Genomic DNA, 22,634 nt, shown 5'->3' on the forward strand with positions numbered 1-22,634 from the left:
TGCGGCACGGAGCCGTCTCCGAAGAGATGCAGCTCGCCAATTTGGCTAAGAAGTTCTCGACTTTCCTCACGAACGAGTTGGTTGAATAGCGGGAGAGAGGTCGTGAGCTCGGGGGGACCCTCCAACAATTCTTGGACGGTGACGGTGTTGTGTTGGGACGAAGCTGCGAGCTCTTTCAGTGCACGACGAACGTCCGATTCACGCGCAGCCTCGGTAGCCACAACCCAGCACGAGAGTAGGAACACGAGAGCGGTGCATCTCATTGTATCGCCTCTTTTTGACGACTGAGCCCGTCCAGCTCTACTCCACACACACCACTTTGTGGTGGGGAGTATCTTCATGCTGCGGCAGGATACGTGGGCACAAGAGATCACACCAACTTTGTGGCGGATAGATAGCTTGCATCCTCATGTTGACGGACATCCATCCTCACCGCTGCATATGTAGTGCTCTCATGCCGCCAAGTCTTGCATTTTAGACAGCGCTCACATGTTGTACATCCACCCGCAGCCTCTCCCAGTTGTTGCAGCACTACGACACCTCTCCCAACGGTTCAAACAATTGCATTGGCAACATCAAACCCAGTTGTGGGGCTACAGAGAAAGCCATGCACTTATAGTCTAGTGTAGCCATCTACCTCGTTACTGTAGCCATTTTCTTCTTCTTCTTCTTGTTATTGTAGCCATCTTGCCACCAGTGAAAGGCAACATCCCTTTATGATCCGACCGCAAACACGTTTATATGTGTCCGTCGGACACATATAAATGTGTTCGAGCGTGGACACCATGCGGGTATGATCAACATTGCGCCATTGCAACTTGTGGGAAGGAAGGATGGGGAGGCATATGCTGCCAGGCACGCGAGTCTTCAGCTGCTCGACAACAAGTGTATTAGACCCCTCTCCCGTCTCTCTTTCGCGTCCTATGTTGGCTATCCCTTCTTCATTACTGCGTTTACCCGAAGGCTGTCGGGTCCTGCTCATCGCCAAGCACCAAGTCACTCAGCGCCTTATTATTTCACGTTGCCACGTACAATGAAGGCAAAGGAACACTGGTCCGTGCTCGACAAGGGGCGTCTCCGACGCCGTCTCAGCGTCCGGGCGAGGATAGATCATTTCCTCGATCGGCTTGTCGACATCTTCGACTTCCCAGTCGAGCCACCGGCCTACTCACAGTCGGTGTCCGCCGTGCCTACAAGAAAGCACTCAACTTCAACGGCAGGGGGACTCTACACGACTATGGATGAGAACAGTTCCCCTCGAACTCGTGCTCGTGGAAACACAAGTGACAGCATTCACAAACCCTGCGGAGTCTCAATGACCGATCGATTTCGAGGGATACTGCGCTCTTCAAAGTCCGCGTCGTCCAAATCCAAGTCGATGCCAGCTTGTAATTGGTCGAAGAGGAGTAACAATGTTCCAGAGCCAAGAGAACTACGAATGTCCTGGTTTCTAGAGACAAACATAACCTCTCTAAGAGAGCCTCGGGATGAGCTGTGGATCGAGTGTGAAGAACCAGAGCGGCAATTAGTGAGCAGCTATCAGTATCTGGCCGACGAGGCTACCATTTAAGCGAAAATGCAGGCGTATCCTTGTTTAACGTTCAGTGGTAGCCTTACATGACCCCCGTTTCATTATCGCCCTCTCCTTCTGGGTTATCGTAGTCGTCGAAGCCGAGTACCTTGTCGGCGAAAGTGAGAGCCGTATAATGCGGATCCATAGCCAATCCTCCGTCACTACCAGTCGCAAGTAAAGCAGCTAAGCAGCTTCGCAGCTCTTCTTCACTCATGGGCTCCCCTGAGTGCAGTAGTCGAGCTTCTAGCTGGTCCCATCGCAGTGTTGCTGGTCCGTTGTCGTCTTCATCTCCCGGCGCCTTCGACACCGAAGCAAGTATCTTAAAGGCACGCTCGATCTGCGCCTTCCCCACCCCGAAGACAGGTCGGTGGTTCACGTACAACTTGATGAAGTCATGTAATCCGATGCTTTCCACCGGCCGAGACGTCTCGGTAAAGCGTGAATAACGAACTTCACTTACCATGTGCTGGATCTCCTCGTCGGTAGGGTAGAAGCCTAGCGCACGCATGACATTTGGTATCTCTCGCAATGGAATCTGCGCAGTGATCTCGCGGGCAGCAGTTGCGCCTTCGCCCTGAACGCGAAGCTGGGCCAAATAGAAGTAGTCGACTATTTCATGATAAAAGGATCCCTCTCGTCCGCCTTCGAGCAACGCCAAGTAGGGAGACAACGCTATATCGTTCTCGTCCAGCTCATTCTTTGCTGATAGTACTGCGCCTTCATGCTTGATCTCACCTTCCGATTCTTGGACACTTCGAGGAGTTCCTCGAGCTTCCAGTAGATCTAGCTGATGTGTGTGAATCTCCCACATATTTACAACAAGATCATCCCCACCTGCAGTAAGCAAGTGACTGCCATCAAAGGTGACATCCATGTTGCTGATCTTGCCTGGGTGGGCGATGAGCCCCATGGCCTTGTGCGGGTTCCCATCAAGCGGAAGCTTTAGAAGCCCAACAACCTTTTCGTGAGTGCTATAGACGCAGTATCTCTCTGCTACACCTCCAGCGGCCTCAGCAGCTATTTGATCATCCTCTCTGAGCGGCACGGTCACCAACCTGTTGATAGGTCCTCCATACGATGGACCTAACGTCGTCTTGCGGCACGTTTGGTTGCCAGTATTCCATTGCTTGAGTTTGTACTCGTCGTTTGCCACAATAACTAGATCCTCTTGCACACCACGAAGCTCGGGGTGCCAGCAACAAGCAGTAGGAACAGCACTTTGCTCCACTCGTGTTGGTGCTTGCTTGAGTACGACTCCATCCAGAATACTCGAGCGCTCCAGACAATACTCAGCGAGTGTGCGATCCTCACTCACAGATACTAGCACAGGCTGTCCGTCGCCATCACGCGAAAACTCTAACCCAGTCACAGGCTTCGAATGTGCGCGACAACGACCCAAATACACCCACTCGTCCGAGTCATCCGCGTCGGGGTTACCTTGCTTGGCTCGCCACATACCGAGGAACAGGTTTGCGTCCAATGCCACAAAGAGGGAGGAATCTGGGCTCACTAGTACGTCCGTGATGGCAGTTTTTCCCAGACGAAACGAAGCCAGATCATCAAGTCGGTGTGCATGAAGCACTTTGACAATGCCACTAGTAAAGCCGACTACAAGCTTGCGTCCATCCCGAGCAAAAGTAAGGCACTGTGGACGTAGCTTCTCCGAGTCGAAGCGCCGAACCATGATCAATCGCTTTGCAGAGTAGTCCCAAAGCTGCACAACCCCCGAGTATGAGCTTAATGCAAGTTGTGGTAGTCTCGGATGCGCTGCAAGACCGTGAATAGAGTCGTTGATTCCTTGCATCAACAATGTACCGCGTCTTCTCTCCGCCTCGTGCTCGGCGAACAGCCCTGCACTCATTCCAACGATGAACGCAGATGCCGTCGATACGATAAAATCAGGAACGTGAAAGGACTCGCCGTCATCACCCTGGCGAGTACTAAGCTCAAGGTTGTTGTTACCATCAGCATTTGCAGGCAAAGCAAACGACACGCTCGTGACAGGGCCAGCATTCATGTCCTCGAACCAAGCCACCAAACGGAAATCGAAGTCGTAGAAGCGCACTGCTCCATCGCTAGAGCCAAGAACGAGATAGCCATCCATATCCACGATGACAGTTAGTGCGACTTTCCGATGTGGTTCGGCACCGCCTGCGAGTCGCACGATCTTGACTGCTTTTCGTTCAGGAAAACTGCCCCCGGGAATCTCCGCACCATTATCGCTCTGAACTGCGTCCCACAACACAAGATCACCATCTTCCGTTCCTGTGAGAGCTTGCGCCGAGTCCGGGACGAAGAGAGACTGCGTGAAAGCGCCCACCACTTGTCGAAAGTCCTTTTGCGCCAGTGATGGCGAGTAGAACAACAACGTTCGAGCTGCCCAGCTCCAGAAGATTACGCGCTGTCGGCCTGTGGTGACGAGCTCTCGAACATCATAGGTGTTGAAGCGAACAGCGTGCTGCACGTCTTCCGTAGCCACAAGAGACGAATACAGGGGCTTCGAGACCGCAGCCCCGCTCACCGGAGCCGCCCACTCCCACACTGCCAGCTCTTGGTCGAATCGCCTTCGTGCTGTGGTGTTGCTCTTGCCACTCATTTGGCTGTCTTCACCCTCACGGTCGACAGCACTCAGCGTAACGAGAAACAGCGCGTCAGGGGAGATATCAATGGCCTGGACGCCATTCGCGTGCGGCCGAAAAATGGTTCGGATCGGGTTGCCAGACTGCGCGTCCCACACAACCAGCATGGACTCTAGACCGCGATCCGCCGTGACGACCCAGCGCTTGTCTTCGCTGACAACGCAGCACGAAATGGGATGGCAATGGCCTTGTAGTAGACGCTGCTGACGGCGGGCGTAGTCGTATATGACACCGGTGTGGGCGGCCGCGTAAAACACTGCGCGACGCGAACCCGTAGACAGGCTGTGCACACCGTTGATCAGGTCCTTCTGGAAGCCAAACGTCCAAGCCAGACGCAACGCATTGCCGCCCGCCGCGGCGATCTCCTCCTCCGTCATTGTGCTGGAGACGGTGGCGCTGCCTTCGACTTCCTTCTCGTGCAGATCGCTCTCACGATGTTGGTCATTCTCATGACTAGTGTCTTCGGTGCTAGCGACAACAGGATCGTCGGTAGGCTGCTCGACGATTTCGGGCTCCGATGGCTCCATGGAGGACGATCAAACTTGCGGAAGACGCGCTCCGAATCCGTTTCTGCCGAGGCGTCGATTCAATCCCGGATCGACCTCCACGACAGGTCACCAACCCTGCAGCATCAGACAGCAGGAACAGCTACAAGAGGTGATTCAGGCCGCAATAATAATACATTCATCCGTGGTGCCACTGCGTCTACAAGTGCTCAACGTGCTTGAACTTGCATAACGATACACCGACTCGTTCCCTACGAAGGGAGCACTTACATCCACTCCACTCTTTCTCTTCTCGTTTAAAACGCCGCGCCCGAGTTGCTGTCGCGCGTGAACGTGTTCTCCCACTTGCGGCGCCTCGCGAAGCTGAAGGACGGCTTGGTGGGCGTCCAGGGCCCCGCGAAGGTGCGTGCGTACGACCAGCCCTGCGCGTCGCCGCGGCCCAAACAGTACTCCCAGCCGGAGCCGGTCATGTTGGCGGGGGCGCGCGGCGCCACGTCGCTGAACGTGGCCGACGTGGCCGAGTCGTCGTAAGCCGACCACTGCTTGCGCTCCTTGGTATTGGTGGGCTTCCAGCCGCCGCCCATGGACCAGCTCTCGTTCTCCCACACGAAGGCGCGCTTCTCCTGGTCGTCCACGCGCTTGAGACACAGCTCCAGCTGCAGCGTGCTGCTGCGCTTCTGGCCGTCGAACTCGCTGGCCACGGACAGCGGGTAGTTCTCGAGCGTGGCCACGTCCATCTCGTCCGCGAACTTGGCCACGGGCACCACGAGCGTGCCCAGCAGGTCGTCCGGGTTCAGCGAGTCGTGGTCGAACACCTCCACGTTGAGCACGGCGCTGGCGGCGTCGGGCACTTCGAAGACGAAGCGCTCGGGCGGGTCCCACACGGGGTTCAGCGTGTTCTTGAGGCACGCGCTGCGGTGCTTGGCGCCGTTGAGCTTGAACACCACGTACGGGTCGCTCTTGCCGCCCACGAGGCTAAAGTCGCTGGACGGCAGGTCCGCGGCGCTGCGCAGCGTCACGTGCAGGAACGGCATGGCTGGGTCCAACGGCGACGAATGTGGAATGGATTGGCCGTTGCATTGCGTGCGTCGCGCGGTATTGGATTGAGGGCGGATAAAGGACGGGCGGAGGTAAGGACACTTGGCTTTAAGGAGATATTTGGTTGACAAGAAGAGTGGATAATAAGGAGGTGGGCGGTAAAGCCAGGGACCTGGAGCTGACGTAGGTACATTTTCTGTCGACCGCTTTTTGAGTGAAGGTGTAGAGTACCTGTCAGCGGAAGCTGGTGGCGGACCATGGACGGTGGTGTTGACCATCGCGCTCACTTGGCTGAGCTACCGGTACATTCGACGATCGACGCGTACATATATGAGAGTGACGAGATCGCGTCTTGTCTTGCATTGAGCGAATTGCAACCGGGCTCTCTGCCGGTTCGGTCTCCGGTTTCGACCGCGCGACGCCACCGCGGACGCGGCAGTGGAGCATGGCGAACGATGGTTAAATGGATCGAGTCGACGAGGCGAATGAGAATATTACAGTGTTATTGAATGAGAATATTTACAGTGTACCTAAGCGAAAGGTTTGCAACTTGTATAATACAATAAATGCAATTGATTGAACACAACAGATGCGATGGGATCGACCGTATTACTGCGATGCTTTTGACGTACGCAACAGCACCAGCGATAGCGTGCAAGTCGCGCTCTTGGACGTCCGGCATTCATCATTCCTTCATTTGCGCGAAAACATCGCCACCTTGTCGAAAGTGCATGCTCTTTGAGTTTACCCTCTTGCTGTTTTTCCTCCTCGCTTCGTAGAGCATCGCAGGCATTAAGGATGTGCGGCTCCTGCAGGATCGGCTACGTGAAATGCACACCGCGGACCCCGAGATGCCGATTACTGCTTGTGTGTCCATTCAAACTTGAACGTGTAGTCTGTTCCTACAAATTACATGAATGAAAGACATGTGAGGAAACAAAAGTTTACGATCCATGCAGGACATACCCAATTGAGGAATCGTAGACTGCAATAGCAGCACTGTAACTGCCACGAGCTTGCATTGGATTTTCCCCCAACTACTATCAATTGCGAATGCAAGGTGCTGCACGGGAAAATTGTAAGCCATTTTTTGGAGCGTCCTTAGGAGTAGTACGAGCAAAATGGCCTCCAGTAGTCCGTAGATTTGAATGTGAGCGACAACTTTCCAGAGGCCAGCCTCGTCCAGGCCCTCGAACTGCGAATAGAATCTGCGGTTGGGCAAGTGGAAGAGTAGCACCAAATAGCAGCCTGGCACAAATGCAAGTTATTTACAAGTGTTAGCAAGAAATATTGGTAGAACATACCATGAAGTGTTTACTCACTGTGAGCCGCAGGCATAAGTGCTTTCATGAATTCACTAAGCAAAAGGAATTCCACGAAAAACATGATTTGAAGAACTTTGTGGAGCAGGAGGTGACGCTGCTGAGGCGTCATCTGATCGACAAGGGCAACCGTCGTGTGGTCAGTTCCGGTGGGGACATTTAGAGGCCGGGTTGGACTTGTAAACGAATAATCTGGCACGGCCCCGATATTGCTTTCAGCTGGCATTGGAGCAACCCGCGTAATACTGGCAAACCTTGCAATATAGTCGGTGGTAGCCTTGATTTTCTGCACTTTGAAGATGTCCGATCTCGACGGGAATGGCCTCGTGGGCAACATCGGCTCCTCCTGCAGCTCCGGGTATTTGTGCGCAATTAGCAGTGCACTGGCGATGGCCTGGTCGATTTCTTTGTTAGTAGTTTCTCTGATTTCCTTAATCATGCGGCTTAGATCGAATAATGAGGTCAGCATTTGCGCAAAGTCTAACGTAATGAGCATCGCACTGCTTTTGACTGATTGGAGATTCTGCATCGTTGACGAGATGAATAGCGCGTTGGCGACATCGACATTCAACGTGACAATCTCGGGCTTCACGTCGTCCTTCCCGCGGAGAAGACGGGAATATACGTTTTTCTGAATTATCTTGAACACTGGAACAAGCACAGCTGTGGGCGTCTGCCATTCGGCTGGAACTGTCTGAAAGATTGAATTGAACGCAATGTACATCAATCCAGTCGATGTCGACAATATCAACATGGTCGAGAAACGACGCACTTCGTTCAGAATTTCGGCATGATTACGAAGGAATTCACCTTTGGACAACTTGAGAGATAACGCTAGGGTCCATATCCAAGGGTTGGCTACCCAAATCAATGTGAAAGGGAGTGGATACCACAGCAACATTGTAAGGCACAGTGCCGAGACCTGGACGACTACAGTTGCAGCAATTGTGGATGAAATGATTGTACGTCTGGAGATATCAAGTTCCGGCACATACTGGCCAAACATCCGCGCCATTGCATACGAGCCAAACAGTGCCACCAACGTTCCACGAACCCAAACGGTCCCGCTGTGTGCCAAACCAAGATCCGGTGATTCGAGTGGCAAGGCATCAACAACTGCTGCACAAGCCAAAGGGGGTAGCGGAATCGTACCCAATACCACGAGCAAACGCCGCAGACTGGCGGATTCGCGATATTTCTGCAAGGAAATGAACCGCTCGACCGAATAGCTACCGTGAAGTTCCACTTGAATGGACTCCCACCCTCGTACCAGCGCACGAACGACACAGCTTACTCGAGCAAGATTTCCACTCATTCAGTCGTAACGATCGGACACACTAACCTATGGGGGCTTATGGGAAAAATGAGTATTTTGGGACGCACTAACGAGGCCGTGTACTATAATATACTAGTATGACATATATTACGCAGAATAGTTACCCTATATTATATTATAGCAGACGACAAACGATGTGATCGAAAGGGTAACTATTCTGCGTATTACCTTTCTAAAAAAGAGAGTAGTGTTCACCACCCGCGATCAATACGCCTGTCGGACTACTAGCTGGCCACACATAAAAGCATTGGTTTTGATGGTACGACCTTCACTACGCGCACCACATATCTACGTGGATTCTATCGTGAAGAGGACGTCTAGTGCTTCCCGGAGATTGCTCTTCATTTTACTATTAATAACTACTGTACAAGTTTAGCAAGTCCGTGTATTGTTAGGTTTTAATTAAAGCAATACATTCCACTGCAGGCATCATCGTTCACGATGACCTGCTTGCAGATCAGCATGAACTGAGTCACGCTTCGATGGTAAATTCCTCACATTCTCCTTCACAATTCAATTGTACCGGTAACCTTGAAAACAGCCCAACCACGCCATGCCTACACTTGCAAGTTGCAGCACACCGGCAGCGCGGTGCTGAGCATCAGCACCAGCCAGGACGCCCGCCTAAACCCACGGAAGCGCAAGCGATATCACTTGTGATTCACTTCTCAAAATCGCTGATGCCAATCAAGCAGGTTCAGCTTCAACCGACACTTCGTCACGTCCGGTCTCCGCCAAAATCGTACTTAGTATATCTCCATACTTTGCCCCAGTCAACGTGCTGACTCGGCCATCGATTACGGTGCCACGGTCCTCCGTTCACTCCACCAGTTCCCTCTCGCTGCGCAGAGCTGCCGGTACACTTCAGTTCCTCGCGGCCATGTCGTCGCAGTCCAGCGACGTGGAGAGCGTCGTGTCGGCCGTCAAGTGGGTGGGCATCGTGCTGGCGGTGGCCGCCGTGGTGGCCGTGGCCACCGTCATCTACATGTGCTGCTACCGCAAGGACGACGCCTCCACGCGGACCGAGCTCATGGACGGCCTGCTGCGCCGCGACCAGCTGGAGGAGACGGAGCTGGAGGACGAGGGCAAAGGCTGGCAGTGCGTGGTGTGCGGCCACGCCAACGGCGCCAAGCGCAAGGCGTGCCTCATGTGCGGCACGGGCATCGGCTTCCTGATGGGCGGCGAGCTGGGCCGGCGCAAGAGCTCGCGGATGCTGCTGCGCAACAACAGTCGCGGCATCACGGGCGCTGATGTTGCTGGGGGCGCCGGCGAGGAAGAGGACATTGAAGCGCTGAGGGCGCGCCAGCGTGCGCTATTCAAGCGCCGCATGAACACGATGGCCAGGAAGAACCTGTCGCAGAGACAGCGCGGGGCCTTCCGGCGCCGCCTCTGGCAGCGCAAGCAATTGACGGACGGCAAGTTCCACTGGGTCCGGCAGAACAGCACAGATGTGGTGGACCCTGTGCCTGAGGGGGACGCGGCGCTGCCCACGCTGCCGCCGACGTCGGAGAATACGATGGTAGCGGGACCCAACGGGGAGAGCGTCACGGACTACCACAACCTGCGCTCGCAGGGGTTCGTGTCCATGTACGACGCGTCCGGGCGGCTCACGTGGACCAAGGCGGACGAAGTGTCCATTGATATGGAGTCGTTCAATGCCATGCGCAAGGGACTCGAACAGCTTGACTTCGAGGTGAGGTTGAGTGGAAGCAGACTGGGTGCTAGTTGTTGGAGGTGCTGATTGTCGTTGCACTTTGTGTGTTGCAGGGAGTGATGGCGCTCGGATTCCGTATGAAGAAGCAGTGGTTCTTGGTGCAGTTGTCCCGCATTGCGACGCCCGTGACTGAAGCTGTTGCGAAGCTGAGTACGTGAAAAGCTGGTCATTCATGACGTTTTTTATGCTGTTCGTTTGCATTGAAGCTGACGGTTTACCTGGTTGTATTCGCAGCGGTGACGCGTGAGCGAATCATCCAGCAAACGCTTCAGCTTGTTGAGGCCGCACCCGATGCACTTCACGCTTATCTGAAGATTACATTTGAAGGCGAGCCGGGTATTGACGCTGGAGGCTTACTGCGCGAGTGGTTTGGAATCGTCTGCAAGCAGATTTTCAGCGAGAAGATGGGGCTGTTTGTTCCCACAAAGGGCGAGGATATGAGCTACTGGATTGACCCGCTCTCCGGCGAGAAGAACGAGAACCACTTGAAGCTCTTCCGGCTAGCCGGAATCCTGGTCGGCAAAGCGCTTTTCGAGGGTCTGGTATTGGACGTGCACTTGGCCCTGCCATTGCTCAAGCATGTGCTAGGTATCCCCATTTCGTTTTCCGACCTTGAGTTCCTGGATGAAGAGCTACACCGGAACTGCAAGTGGCTCCGGAGCAACAATCACGTGGAAGTGCTTTGTCTGACATTCAGTGTTATGCTGGAAAATGGCACCGAGGTGGACCTCAAGGAGAACGGGCGTAACATCGACGTGACAGATGAAAACAAGGAGGAGTATCTCCGACTCGTCCTGGAGCATCGCATGCTCGACAGCATTGCCGACCAGCTGCAGGAGTTCCTAATGGGTATTTACGACGTGGTGCCCAAGGCTCTGCTTTCCGTGTTCGACTACCAGGAGCTGGAACTGATCCTTTGCGGTATCCCCACCATTGACACTTCCGACTGGCGGGCGAACACGCACGTGCGCTACATCAAACCCGAGGAAAACAAGAAAAACAAGATCACCGAAGAGGAGCAAAACGGCGTGCTGGCATGGTTTTGGATTGTTGTGGAGGGACTTGCGCCGGAAGAGCGTGCTCGACTGCTGCAGTTCGTCACCGGCACCAGTCGCGTGCCTGTGGAGGGTTTCCGCGGACTCATGAGCTCCAGCGGTATCATCCACCAGTTCACGATCCAGCTCGTGCCTCGGGGCAAGGAGAAGTCCGACTTGTTCCCCAAGGCGCACACCTGCTTCAACCGCCTCGACTTGCCCATGTACCGCAACATGGAGGAACTGGAGACGTACCTGACGATGGTCTCTCAAATGGAAGTCTTCGGCTTCGGTCTCGAGTAGAAGCAAGACAGTCAGTATATAATATCCTGCGATGGAATAGCAGGCAGTGCAGTGTAGTTCAAATGCAAAGCCCACGAGAGTGATGATGATTTACTTCGTGTTCTCCTTCTTCTTGGCAACGTATGCCGCCACATCCTGCTGCAGCATTTCCTGGTGGCGCTTCTCCCTGCGTCCTTGCGTGCCGTCCAGTGACGAGCTCATCCAGGCCGGTGAGGCCGCCGCCTTCTGCTTCTGCTGGTCAGGCTGCTCCTTGGCCTTCAGCACGGCCAATGCAGCCTCAATCTTGCTCTCAACTGCAGTTGAAGCCCCAGTCTCCTTATTTGCAGCGTTGCTCGCTGCACTTGCCACCTTCGCAGCGTTCTGTCGACTGGCCGCGGCCTCCTCCTCCAGTCGTCGGAGCCGGTCGCGCATCTCCTGGATAGCAGCGGCCAGCGCCAGGTCCTTGTTCTGCTGCTCCTGCACGGCGCCCAGCTCGCTCTCCACCTGCTCCAGGCGCAGCGCCTCGTTCTCGCGCTCCATGCGGCGCTTCACCGAATAGAGGTAAAGCCCCAGCACCGTGCCCGGACCGAAGGCGAACAGTCCGTAGAACAGTTTGCGTCTCGGAGACAGCAGCTTCCTGCGTCGCACAGCCGCCAGCACCACAATGATGAGATCAAAGACTAGCGTTGCTTATTGGTAGTAGCGGAGTACGCACTCGAGCGCGTCCGGAGGCGCGTCCGAGAAGAGCATCTTCACCCTGCCGCCCACAGTCGACATAGTTGCTTTGAGAGGCAGCAAAAGCGCTAATGCGCTCGAAGTCGGACTTAACGGGATAAAATACCCAAGGTGTCCGTCCATCTGGTGCGTCCTCCTGATCTGGACGAGCACTTCAACTGCTGCACGGCAGCACTGCACACGATGCTGCCCATGCTGATACACACGCTGCGCTCTCTATTTATTTTGTATTTTTCTTGCTTTTATTCTCCCACCTCAACAGCAAACCTGCTGACAAGGTGGGAAATGCGACGCGCAGCGTTGACCACTGCGTGCCTCCTCCGTCTTCCCTCTCCACGCTTCTCTCTTCCTACTTCCTTTGTCTTCACCGTGTGCGACGCGTTTCGCTCGGAGTGCCAGACGCTTCCTGCACGAGCTCCAGGTTGGAGACACCCTTATCACGTGTTCATCTCCTCTGTTGCGTCGCTGTAACTATTGCAGGAGCATTCGGCCACCGCCGCCATAGCCGCACGCACACAGACTGCTGCTGGTTACACTTAGTGCTTCTTGTACACGAACTCATTGGACACCCACGGCGCGCCGGAGCTGCCCGGGTTGATGACCTCCAGCGTCTTGTTGCGGATCTCGTCCGCCTTGGCGCGGTTCACGCCTCGCAGCCAGATCTCGTAGCGGTAGTTGTTGCCCGAGTCCCGCTTGTCCTTCTTGTTGTTCTGTGCGTGCGAGAAGCAACAGCAAGTAATAGCGAGCAATGCAGACCAGTCAGTGCACAGCGGTTTCACCCAGAGCACTGTCCACTACAGCAGCTCGAGACGCACCTTGTGGATGACTCGAACGCCCGTGACTTCGTTTCCAGGGTCGATCAGCTCTCCGATGGCACCTAGCACTAGCTTCTCCCAGAACTCGTCCAGCTCCTGGGCTCCCACCTCTGCAGATTCACAAAACCCGCACCCTCCCATCAGCCACAACCGCTTCAACCACACCCACACACTTCACAGCAATGCCAAGCCGCGCAAACCTTTCCGGATGGACCACTCGCCGCCGTTCTTGTTCTCCGGGTCCTCCCACTCGGGTACGATGCCCTCCTTGAAGACGGCGAAGCCCTCCACCGTCCGGTCCGCGAACTTCTTGCGCGTGAAGCCGTCAAATAGCACCTGGCTATAGGGTGGCCATATGCACACATACAACACCAAGTACGCAGTGTTAGACAATGGTATGATGGCGTTGGGTGGGCCCTGGAGGCAGACGGAGATCGAGAGAGACGCACCTGGGCGACGGGATGTTGTTCCAGTAGCCCCAGAACTCCTCGACGGTGCTGAAGCTGCACAGCTTGAAGAGCTTGTCGCCGTAGGACATGTTCTTCCCCTGCTCGCGCTGCTCCCAGATGGCCCAGGGCTCGTTGAGCTCGTGCTTCTCGGCGTCTCCGGATGCCATCGCTGCGCTGCGTATCCTGCCTACTCTACGCCTTGGTGGGACCTGTTCGTTTTTGTATGAGCTTTCGAGCGCCACGGGGGAATGGTGTGGCGAACACCATTTTACCAAAAGTGGAAAAGTGAATGTTTCGTGTGTTATTGTATTTTCACTTCTCAAACACAACATTCAAGTTGTATGCCAGGCAATTATTGCCTACTCGCCCTTGTACTGCGGCTTGCGCTTCTCCTTGAAGGCGACGAGGCCCTCGATGCGGTCCTTGGTCGGGATCACCTGCGCGTAGCAGGCGTTCTCGATGGCCATACCTGAGGCGATGTCCACCTCGGAGCCGCGCATGATGGCCTCCTTGGCCATGCGGACACCGACCGGCCCGTTGGGCAGAATCTCGCGCGCGATCTCCAGCGCCTTGTCGTAGGCCTGACCCTCGGGCACGGCGTAGTCCACCAGCCCCACCTTCTCGGCGGCGTCCGAGTTGAGGCGGCGACTCGTGAAGATGAGCTCCTTGGCCTTCGAAATGCCTGCCAAGTAGTAGTCAACGAACGTCAATTAACATCAACGTCTGACCACCAACACCACCGTACCAGCGTACCGATGAGACGAGAGGCGCGCTGGGTACCTCCAGCACCGGGAAGAATAGCCAGCGACGTCTCCGGGAATCCAAGGATGGCCTTGGAGCCAGCGATGCGGAGGTCGCAGGCCAGAGCCATCTCCATGCCTCCACCCAGAGCAGCACCCTCAATAGCTGCAATGGTCGGCATCGGGAGCTGCTCTAGGTCCGTAAACCCCGTACGGTAACCGCGAGATGAAGCAGCCGCCTGTGTGCAGACAATAAGAAATAAATTAGACTCCCGACGGAGCGCAAATACATCTCAGTCCTGGATGCGCACCTCTGGGGGCGTCATGCCCAGGCGCTCCTTCAAGTCTGCACCGGCGCAGAACACCTTGGGCACAACGCTGCGCACGATCACCACGCGGACCTTGGGGTCGTAGCGGACCTGGTCCAGCGCCTGGCGGAACTCGGCCATGAACTGCTTGCCGAGCGCGTTGCGTGCCTCGGGGCGGTCCATGGTGAAGAGCGCGATGCCAGCGTCTTTGCCGCCCAGCATCTCCAGCTTGAACTGCGTCGCCTTGGCTGCCGCGGTGCTCAGCCAGCGCTGCTGGCGCGGCGTCTGCAAGGCCTTCGTCGCGCGCACTACGCTCGTCAACATCGTCCAGCGTCGTCGGCCAGGGGAGGAACCGGATAGGAAGTGCTGCACGGCCAACGCAATATCCCAACTTCAAGAAGGTGTGTGGTGTGGCGCACACCACTCAAAATGTACCTCGGAAATAGTCGAGGTTTTATTTCAGCCCATCAAGCAACATTCAGACGACACTTCATGCGTCCGAGGTTTTTTGAAACCGAGAGCCCCGATGAATGACTGGCTGGCTGGGCACGCGGCGTCGCGGCTGGGCGATAAATGGGGGCATTTCATTTTAGCAAAGTCGCAGAAGAATGGGAGCCTACAAGTACCTGGAGGAGCTGTGGAAGCGCAAGCAGTCGGACGTGCTGCGCTTCCTGCTGCGCGTGCGCGCCTGGGAGTACCGCCAGCTGCCGGTCATCCACCGCGTGACGGGCCCGTCGCGCCTGGACAAGGCTCGCCGCCTCGGCTACAAGGCCAAGCAGGGCTACGTGATCGTGCGCGTCGCCGTGCGTCGCGGTGGCCGCAAGCGCCCGAACTCGAAGGGTATCGTGTACGGTAAGCCCAAGCACCACGGTATCAACGAGCTCAAGTTCGAGCGCAACCTGCGCTCGGTGGCCGAGGAACGCGCCGGCAACAAGTTCACGAACCTGCGCGTGCTCAACTCGTACTGGGTCAACCAGGACGCCACGTACAAGTACTTCGAGATCATCATGGTGGACTACTCGCACAAGGTCATCCGTCGCGACCCTCGCATCAACTGGATCGCCAACGCCGTGCACAAGGGCCGCCAGCAGCGTGGCCTCACGTCGGCCGGCCGCCAGGGCCGTGGCCTGCGCAAGCGCGGCCACCGCGCCAACAAGATCATCGGCTCGTCGTTCCGCCAGAACTGGAAGCGTCGCAACACGCTGTCGCTGCGCCGCTACCGCTCGTAAATGTAGCGCTAGCTCTCTGCACCCAGAGACTCGCTGCGTTGTGGCTGACGATGATAGCCTCAAGAACATGCTGAATACATGCGACTTTGCTGCCGAGACTCGGGCTATTAGTACTTCTCTCTGTTGTCTTCCGTCTTCCTACTCTTTGTACCCTAGTGGTCTGCGTGCTATCAGTGTAGAGACCATTGCAATAACAGTTTTAGCAGTGCAAGTGGAAGGTGTATTGCATTGATACATCTGAGGTCTGGCTGTTTACTTCTTGGGGCGCAGGTCCTCGAGCGTCTGGCGGAGCTGCTCCTCGCGCTTCTTCTTCTGCAGCTCGAAGCGCTCGGCCATGTCGGGCACGGCGAACAGGTCCTTGACGCCCTGCGGCACCGAGTCGAAGATGCCCGTGCCGAAGAGCCCCCACTTGCGGTTGAACTCGTCCAAGAGCTCCGGGTGCGTCATGCGGATGCTGGCGTCCGCGAACTCCTGCGGGTGCTGGAAGCGGTAGTATGCCATCATAGACACGGCCGCCACCGTCATGCCCGTGCCCGCGGACAGCGCCACGGCGGCGAGGCTGATGCGCGGACGACCCATGCTCGGCGCTTCTTGTGGACTGCGGTCGAGGACGCAATTGGGCTCTGAAATTGGGATGCAGGGCAAATGATGCAGTCATTTTCAGTCGTTAGGCTTGGCTAATGTATTTTGTATAGAAAATTGGGTCACTTTTAAGTTTTCCTTTTTGAACTTTTTACTTTTTGAACTTTATTGAACAACGATGGACGAGGCATTTAGCTGCTGCCGATGCGTGAGCATCTGCGAGGAAATGGTGGGCCTACGCGCAGATATAAGCGCTGTATTGAGGCTGCAAGTGCTCTGGCTGACATCGTGGCGTGGCGTATGCAGAATGCCGTGCACCGGAAGACCATGGAGGACACGATCCGCATCGTTGATGGCTTCCTGCAGCAGCCCACCAACGGCTACTTCGCCATCCACGACGGCCACGGAGGTGCTGCAGCACTGTACATTTGTGCTGTAGCCGAGAGTTGCAGCTGAAGGAAGTGTGTGTTGCCAGGCCGTTCCGTGTCGACGTATCTGCAGCGAGTGCTGCACGAGAACATTGCGGCGGAGCTGCAGTTGGATGACGACGGCAGTACAGTTGAACAGCGGCTTGAAAGGTGAATACACTTGACGCTGGTTGGCCTCTTCTGGAGGAGGTATTGACGTGATGGGGTATCCTATCGTGAACGTACCTGCACTTGCAGGGGCTTCCTGATCTCGGACATGGAATGCTGCCAGTCCTTTTCCGGTTCGGTCGGAGCCACGGCTGTAACTGCAATCCTGCTGGAAGAGAATGGCGCCAAAACGCTTTATGTGGCGAACGTTGGAGACAGGTGCGCGAATTCTTGAGACCATGAGGCTGCAGGACCCCTAGCATTCACAGGTGCAAACGCTACTTACAGCCGTGCAGTTATTAGCAAAAACGGGAAAGCAGTTCGGCTCTCGAAGGTACAGAGTTTTGTTTTTGTTGGCCTCCAGTTCTTTTGACTGACGAGTGATGTGCAGGATCACAAGGCCAATGATCAAGCCGAGATGGAGCGGATAATTCAACACGGAGGCTTTGTCATGCAAGACCGACTGTCTGGCGTGCTTGCAGTCTCTCGGTTGGTTTCCTGGCCGCTTTCTTAGGCTTTCATGGTACATGTGCAACGCTCTCACTGGGATAAATCCATTGCAGGAGCTTCGGAGACCGAGATCTCAAGCAGGGTGTCATTGCGAGGCCGCACACCAGCGCGACAAGGTCGGGAAAGCTGTAGCCAACGGTGCACTTTTCACGTCTGACGCCATGGTGTGTTTGTCTCCTCCAGACTGCAGCCTGCGGCCGACTATCCCTTCGTTGTGTTGGGATGCGACGGGGTCTGGGATGTTCTTACTGACCAAGAGGTTGTGGACATGGTGGCATCCATACCCGTCACCCAGCAGTCTCAAGCCGCGCAAGTGCTTGTCCACGAGGCGCTTGCAAGGGGTAGTGGTGACAACGTCACGGCCGTTGTCGTGTTTCTTTGATGGGCTACAAGTGCGACAACAATGAGCAAATAGACGGCGGTTTGCCTTTATCATCGAAAAGACGCAGCAAAAGGATCGCAAGCATGATGTCGCTGGACTGGGAGGCCTGCTGCTGTATTCTCAAGCAGGTATCGCAGCTACGTCTCGTTCGCCAATGAGTGCGGTGGTATTAACGTTCCTCTTTTTCGGATCCCTACCATAGCTCCAAACTGCTGCTCACGTTGTCCACGGCAGCCTTAGTCGAGAAAGAAGTGTGTCCAACTCGAAGCGGGCGCTACAAATTCTGCTGCTCAAGATCCTGAACTGCCTACAACGCTTCCGGAATGCAATCGACACGTCATTTCTACAGGACAGAGGTGAAATCACCAGCCAGCAAGAGAACTCAGTCGCTTCAACCGTGACTCAAGGCCAAATGGAAGAGATCGCTGAACTGCTGAATGCTACTCAAATCTGCACTCGGTGCAAGATCCCTACAATTGAAAACATCCAGCACGAGCGTCAGCGGAGGGTCCAGGAAGAGCTTGCTGCTGTAGCTCAACTTGAAGATATGTTGTCGAGCGGCAACCTTCCAGGGGCCAGGTCAGCAGACACCGAGAAGCTAAAATTGCTGATCACGCGCTTGAGGCAGCAAGAGCAGCTGCTAGACTTTCATCGGGGACTTCTGAAAGCTCAGCAAGAATTCTCAGGGCCCGACAGTGAGTACTCAGCAGAGAACTTTGCGTTCGGCAGCACCCCGTTCTCGACATGGCTGAATCTGTTCACTCAAGGCTCCGTACTGGATGCAATTGCACGCAGTCCGAAGCATACAAAGCTGACAGTCTTCGGGTCTTCGTCTGGGTCGCTGGTGCTGTTCGCAGCCATCGCTCTTGGGCTCTCCTGTGTCGGTGTCGAGATCCTGCCGTTCTTGCACGACGTGGCGGAGCGAACACGCGAGGAGCTATGCATCCCCTCGGACAAATGCCGCTTCATCTGCGCTGACATGCTCGCTGTGCCCGTGCAGGACACGTCAATACTCTTACTCACCTCACAGTGCTGGGACACACAGCTGCACCAGCACGTCCAACGCAAGCTCGAGACGGAGCTGCAGCCAGGAACCCTCGTCCTCGACTACAAAAACACCCTACAAGGGTCCCGGCACTTCCGAATGGTGCAGCACTTGGCCCACCAACGCGTGTCCTGGACCACCTCCCAGTCTCTCTTCATCTTCGAGCGCCTGAATTGAATAGGACAGGAGGATAACTCAGCCGTAGGTACAGTATCCGATCAGCTTTTTGGATGGCATTCAGCGCACGATCCAAACAAGATGATCTTCAAGGGGTGTACCCCCTATTTTAACTTCAACGAGCATCCCCTCATTCCGAAACCTGCCGAGTCGCGCGCAGCACACAGCGCAGGACGACCATGCCGCTCTCGTCGCCGCCCAAGACGGTCCTGATCGTGGTGAACGTGCTGCCGCTCGTGTTCGAGCGCAGCGAGGCGTCCGCCAGCGGCTGGGCCGTGTCGTGGGCCACGGGCGCCACCGCCATGCTTTACCGCACGCTCGTGAGGGACGCGGACCAGTACTCGCCGCTGTTCATCGGCTGCCCGGAGGTGTTCGTGGCCAAGAGCGAGGAGGCGGCGCTGGAGAGGCAACTGCTGGCGCTGCGCTGCGTGCCCGTGTTCCTGGACCCGCCCGTGGCGCACCGCTACTTCCAGGGCTTCTGCAAGGGCGTGCTCTGGCCCGTGTTCCACAACGTCGTGGACGTCTACAACTCGGCCGAGCTGCAGCTGGACTGCGAGGAGAAGAAGAGAGGCAAGGGGGCCCACGCGTGGTTCGGAGGCGGCAAGAGCGAGGACAGCCCCGCGGTCAAGAGCGCGTGGTGCGACCCCGTGTCGTGGAACCCGGCGGCGCAGGACATGTGCTGGTCCGACTACTGCAGCGTGAACAGGTAGGCGTTGAAGAGCTCTAATTGTGGCTGAGGAGGCTGATTGACTGTGATGAGAGCAGGACGTTCGCGCGGCGTGTGGTGGAGAGCTATCATGACGGGGATCTGGTGTGGCTCCACGACTTCCACTTTTTGATGCTGCCGTCGTATTTGCTGCGTCGCCTGCGCACTGCCATCGTTACGATGTATCTGCACGTGCCGTTCCCGTCGAGCGAGATCTTCCGGTGTCTGGCGATGCGCACGGAGATCCTTCGCGCGATGCTGTGCGCGGACCACATCGGGTTTCTGATCTTTGAACATGCCAGGCACTTCCTCACGAGTTGTAAGCGGCTGCTGGGACTGGATTACAAGACGTGCCCGAACGGAATGCTCGTTATGGAGTACAACGGACGCAAGATACACATGTCCTGCTCCCATGTTGAGCCGGATGTGACGCACTTGCACGAAATGCTGGACCAGAACCAAGCCGCTGCAAATGGAGCCGCGCTGGATTTTGCTGAGCATGTCAAGAATGCCATCACAGCAGGAAGATCTCCGTCCGAGCACCGACTAGTGATTGGATCCGTAGATCGCTTGGAGGGACTGACGGCCATACCATTGAAGCTCCGCGCGTTTGATCGCTTTTTAGCGACCCACCCGGACAAGCGTGGATCTGTGGTTCTTGTGCAAATTGGCATCGCTCTTGATTCCAGACCCAACGATTATCACCGCACGCGTGAATACGTACTGAAATTCACGGAGGAGATAAACCGACGGTATGCTCCGCCCGGAGGTGTTGTGGTGTACTTTGAAGAGAAGCGGAAGACCACCTGTGCTGAGCGAGTCATCCTTTGGCGAATGTGTGATGTCTATCTGGATACTTGTGTTCGAGGAGGGCTTTCGTTACTCCCCTTCGAGTACATGATTGCTCAGCACCGAAACATTTTAAGCAAATCGAGAGATTCGACAGGGTGGAGCAGTCCTCGTTCGAACGATGATGTTGGCGGTTTGGATCGCAGTTTTGGAATCATGATCGTGTCCGAATTTAGCGCTTACAGCCGCATCTTGAGCGGCAGTTTGGCGGTGAACCCGTGGAAGACGGATGACATGGCTGCTGCATTCGCTAAAGCCTGCTCGATGAGCTACTATGAAAAACACAACCGATTTTACATGAATTACAAGTTCCTGGTGGGTAAGTCGGATGCGACCCCATGGGGTGAACGTCTACTGGCCGACATTGCAGCTGTTACTGACAAGACACAAGATACATCGGGTGAAGTTGTTCAAGTCGGCTTTGGGTTTGACTTTCGAGTTATGCGGTTCGAGTCAGGCTTCGTGAATCTGGATGTCGATGATTTAGTGAAGAAATGCACTAGCACTTCCCGTCGCCTCTTCGTCCTCGATTACGGCGGAACCCTGAGCTCGACGGCCAGTATTTTGGACGAAGAGGGCGCTCAGTACTCATACCGAGGCGAGTGCACTGATCAAGTTCTTCAGACTTTTGACGTGGGTGATCGGTATGGCGGCGAGTGCACCGTTCAATCTGCCGCTCGATATATTGATGGGAAAGTTCGAAAGCCGATCTCTGACGAAACTCGGGCTAATCTGCGGACACTGTGTGCCGATCCGAGCAACATTGTGTTCGTTACCAGCAACACCCAGCGAGAAGCTCTTGAGACCCAATTTGGTTCCATTCCAAACTTGAACCTCATTGCAGAAAACGGATTGTTCATCAGAAAAGCAGGCAAAGGTGACTGGGAGTGTGTATGCGATGAAGACAAGCGAACGTTCGACTGGAAAGATGACGCAAAACACGTGATGCAGGCGTATGCCGCGCGAACCAACGGATCTTTCCTTGTCGAGAATGCTGCGTCGCTATTGTACGATTACCGCAACAGCGATCAAGAGTACGGTGAGATCCAGTCGCTGGAGCTTTGCGCTCAACTTCGACACATCGTTGAGGCACGCTGAGTACTGTACTTGCTGTGTTGTGGTTCCGTTGGCAATGTTTCTAACTCCGCTTTTCCTGAAAACAGAGTGGTGCGGCGACTATAAACCGCGCGAAAGGATACGTGGAGGTGCATCAATCTGGGGTCAGCAAGGCTGTGGCTGTGTCACTGGTTCTGAAGGTCTTAAAAGAGCAGGTAGATGTACCGGAGTTTGTTTTTATTGTGGGCGATGACGATTCCGATGAAAAAGTGTTCCAAGGTACGATGGTAGCGTCTGCAGATTGCGCCCTGATATCTCTAACATTTTTTGCATGGTGCAGCTGTTCACGCTTTCGCTGACAACGAGCCCAAGCTGGAGCACGTTGTGACCTGCACGGTGGGGAAGAAGCCCAGCAGTGCGAAATGCTACGTGGTAAGCTCCCTCCCTGTATAACACCACTTTGTGGTCGCGCTGACTAAGCACTCAATGCTGTGATGAAGGATAACATGACAGACATCCTTACAGCTCTTCATGCCATCGGCGTCCGGGTACGATAGCTGTGTGATTATAAAAACGCCACACAGCGAGTATTGAGCATATCGTTTGCGACACTTTTATTGCAGCTCCGCCTCGCCAGCTCGCGCACCCGGTTGTTTCAGCAGCCTCGCACGTACTACCACCAGTTCCTCAAGCTGCAGCGTCTCGTGTCCAAGGAGTTCCTGCAGTCGCTGGACCGGGAGATGCGGTCTCTGTCCATGCTCTCCAACGGCTCCACCACCATGACGTCGGGTCCAGACACCGAAGAGCTCTTCTTGCCAAGCGCAAGCGAAGCTCCAACGACAAACTGGGCAGCACTCGGCGCCGTCTTGGTCGCAGGCTGCGTCCTCGGCGCCGTCGCCGCGTCTCAGCGCCACCGCGTCCTGCAGCACCTCCACCGCCGCTACTTTTCCTAACAAATCAGCAAAAAGGGTCCATACCATATGCATGCACTTCAACCTCACTCTTCCCACACGTCCTCCAGCGTCCACATAC

The 22,634-nt window shown here is 55.5% G+C and overlaps 12 protein-coding genes across 13 annotated transcripts; 5 read left to right on the forward strand and 7 right to left on the reverse strand.

Moving 5' to 3' along the window:
- Nucleotides 1–1,613: 1,613 nt before the first annotated feature.
- Nucleotides 1,614–4,739, reverse strand: IUM83_13591 (WD repeat-containing protein 66; the record flags this gene model as incomplete). Of its 2 annotated transcripts, XM_067938280.1 has the most annotated exons (2): nucleotides 1,614–3,518; nucleotides 3,576–4,739. In XM_067938280.1, the coding sequence occupies 2 exons, from the start codon at nucleotides 4,737–4,739 to the stop codon at nucleotides 1,614–1,616; spliced, it is 3,069 nt and encodes a 1,022-aa protein (XP_067797910.1). The 2 variants fall into 2 exon arrangements, with proteins under 2 accessions (XP_067797910.1, XP_067797909.1); XM_067938281.1 differs by having other exon boundaries at nucleotides 1,614–4,739.
- A 445-nt stretch (nucleotides 4,740–5,184) lies between these two features.
- IUM83_13592 (putative C2 domain-containing protein) lies at nucleotides 5,185–5,752 on the reverse strand (the record flags this gene model as incomplete). Its single annotated transcript, XM_067938282.1, has 2 exons — nucleotides 5,185–5,257; nucleotides 5,325–5,752. The coding sequence occupies 2 exons, from the start codon at nucleotides 5,750–5,752 to the stop codon at nucleotides 5,185–5,187; spliced, it is 501 nt and encodes a 166-aa protein (XP_067797961.1).
- An 862-nt stretch (nucleotides 5,753–6,614) lies between these two features.
- Nucleotides 6,615–7,547, reverse strand: IUM83_13593 (uncharacterized protein; the record flags this gene model as incomplete). Its single annotated transcript, XM_067938283.1, has 4 exons — nucleotides 6,615–6,658; nucleotides 6,723–7,004; nucleotides 7,079–7,113; nucleotides 7,333–7,547. 4 exons carry the CDS (start codon nucleotides 7,545–7,547, stop codon nucleotides 6,615–6,617), a joined length of 576 nt encoding a protein of 191 aa, XP_067797911.1.
- Nucleotides 7,548–9,294: 1,747 nt separating this feature from the next.
- On the forward strand, nucleotides 9,295–11,465 carry IUM83_13594 (putative HECT E3 ubiquitin ligase; the record flags this gene model as incomplete). The annotated part of the gene is made up of 3 exons (XM_067938284.1): nucleotides 9,295–10,107; nucleotides 10,182–10,278; nucleotides 10,363–11,465. The coding sequence occupies 3 exons, from the start codon at nucleotides 9,295–9,297 to the stop codon at nucleotides 11,463–11,465; spliced, it is 2,013 nt and encodes a 670-aa protein (XP_067797904.1).
- A 90-nt stretch (nucleotides 11,466–11,555) lies between these two features.
- On the reverse strand, nucleotides 11,556–12,221 carry IUM83_13595 (uncharacterized protein; the record flags this gene model as incomplete). The annotated part of the gene is made up of 2 exons (XM_067938285.1): nucleotides 11,556–12,081; nucleotides 12,160–12,221. The coding sequence occupies 2 exons, from the start codon at nucleotides 12,219–12,221 to the stop codon at nucleotides 11,556–11,558; spliced, it is 588 nt and encodes a 195-aa protein (XP_067797905.1).
- Nucleotides 12,222–12,715: 494 nt separating this feature from the next.
- Nucleotides 12,716–13,610, reverse strand: IUM83_13596 (eukaryotic translation initiation factor 4e; the record flags this gene model as incomplete). Its single annotated transcript, XM_067938286.1, has 4 exons — nucleotides 12,716–12,889; nucleotides 12,995–13,104; nucleotides 13,195–13,334; nucleotides 13,444–13,610. 4 exons carry the CDS (start codon nucleotides 13,608–13,610, stop codon nucleotides 12,716–12,718), a joined length of 591 nt encoding a protein of 196 aa, XP_067797906.1.
- A 192-nt stretch (nucleotides 13,611–13,802) lies between these two features.
- Nucleotides 13,803–14,815, reverse strand: IUM83_13597 (putative enoyl-CoA hydratase/isomerase family; the record flags this gene model as incomplete). Its single annotated transcript, XM_067938287.1, has 3 exons — nucleotides 13,803–14,125; nucleotides 14,197–14,422; nucleotides 14,495–14,815. 3 exons carry the CDS (start codon nucleotides 14,813–14,815, stop codon nucleotides 13,803–13,805), a joined length of 870 nt encoding a protein of 289 aa, XP_067797907.1.
- Nucleotides 14,816–15,099: 284 nt separating this feature from the next.
- On the forward strand, nucleotides 15,100–15,720 carry IUM83_13598 (60S ribosomal protein; the record flags this gene model as incomplete). The annotated part of the gene is made up of 1 exon (XM_067938288.1): nucleotides 15,100–15,720. One exon carries the CDS (start codon nucleotides 15,100–15,102, stop codon nucleotides 15,718–15,720), a length of 621 nt encoding a protein of 206 aa, XP_067797912.1.
- A 252-nt stretch (nucleotides 15,721–15,972) lies between these two features.
- Nucleotides 15,973–16,299, reverse strand: IUM83_13599 (uncharacterized protein; the record flags this gene model as incomplete). Its single annotated transcript, XM_067938289.1, has 1 exon — nucleotides 15,973–16,299. One exon carries the CDS (start codon nucleotides 16,297–16,299, stop codon nucleotides 15,973–15,975), a length of 327 nt encoding a protein of 108 aa, XP_067797913.1.
- A 229-nt stretch (nucleotides 16,300–16,528) lies between these two features.
- On the forward strand, nucleotides 16,529–17,769 carry IUM83_13600 (putative protein phosphatase 2C; the record flags this gene model as incomplete). Its single annotated transcript, XM_067938290.1, has 8 exons — nucleotides 16,529–16,531; nucleotides 16,609–16,711; nucleotides 16,778–16,880; nucleotides 16,968–17,096; nucleotides 17,166–17,211; nucleotides 17,269–17,366; nucleotides 17,441–17,503; nucleotides 17,571–17,769. 8 exons carry the CDS (start codon nucleotides 16,529–16,531, stop codon nucleotides 17,767–17,769), a joined length of 744 nt encoding a protein of 247 aa, XP_067797858.1.
- Nucleotides 17,770–17,852: 83 nt separating this feature from the next.
- On the forward strand, nucleotides 17,853–18,991 carry IUM83_13601 (putative alpha,alpha-trehalose-phosphate synthase [UDP-forming]; the record flags this gene model as incomplete). The annotated part of the gene is made up of 2 exons (XM_067938291.1): nucleotides 17,853–17,897; nucleotides 17,972–18,991. 2 exons carry the CDS (start codon nucleotides 17,853–17,855, stop codon nucleotides 18,989–18,991), a joined length of 1,065 nt encoding a protein of 354 aa, XP_067797882.1.
- Nucleotides 18,992–19,170: 179 nt separating this feature from the next.
- Nucleotides 19,171–22,555, forward strand: IUM83_13602 (trehalose-phosphatase; the record flags this gene model as incomplete). Its single annotated transcript, XM_067938292.1, has 6 exons — nucleotides 19,171–19,697; nucleotides 19,757–21,635; nucleotides 21,710–21,881; nucleotides 21,943–22,034; nucleotides 22,103–22,150; nucleotides 22,226–22,555. 6 exons carry the CDS (start codon nucleotides 19,171–19,173, stop codon nucleotides 22,553–22,555), a joined length of 3,048 nt encoding a protein of 1,015 aa, XP_067797883.1.
- Between the last annotated feature and the right edge of the window lie 79 nt (nucleotides 22,556–22,634).

The sequence above is a fragment of the Phytophthora cinnamomi genome, assembly GCF_018691715.1.
Source record: "Phytophthora cinnamomi strain GKB4 chromosome Unknown Contig12, whole genome shotgun sequence".
Taxonomy (NCBI): domain Eukaryota; phylum Oomycota; class Peronosporomycetes; order Peronosporales; family Peronosporaceae; genus Phytophthora; species Phytophthora cinnamomi.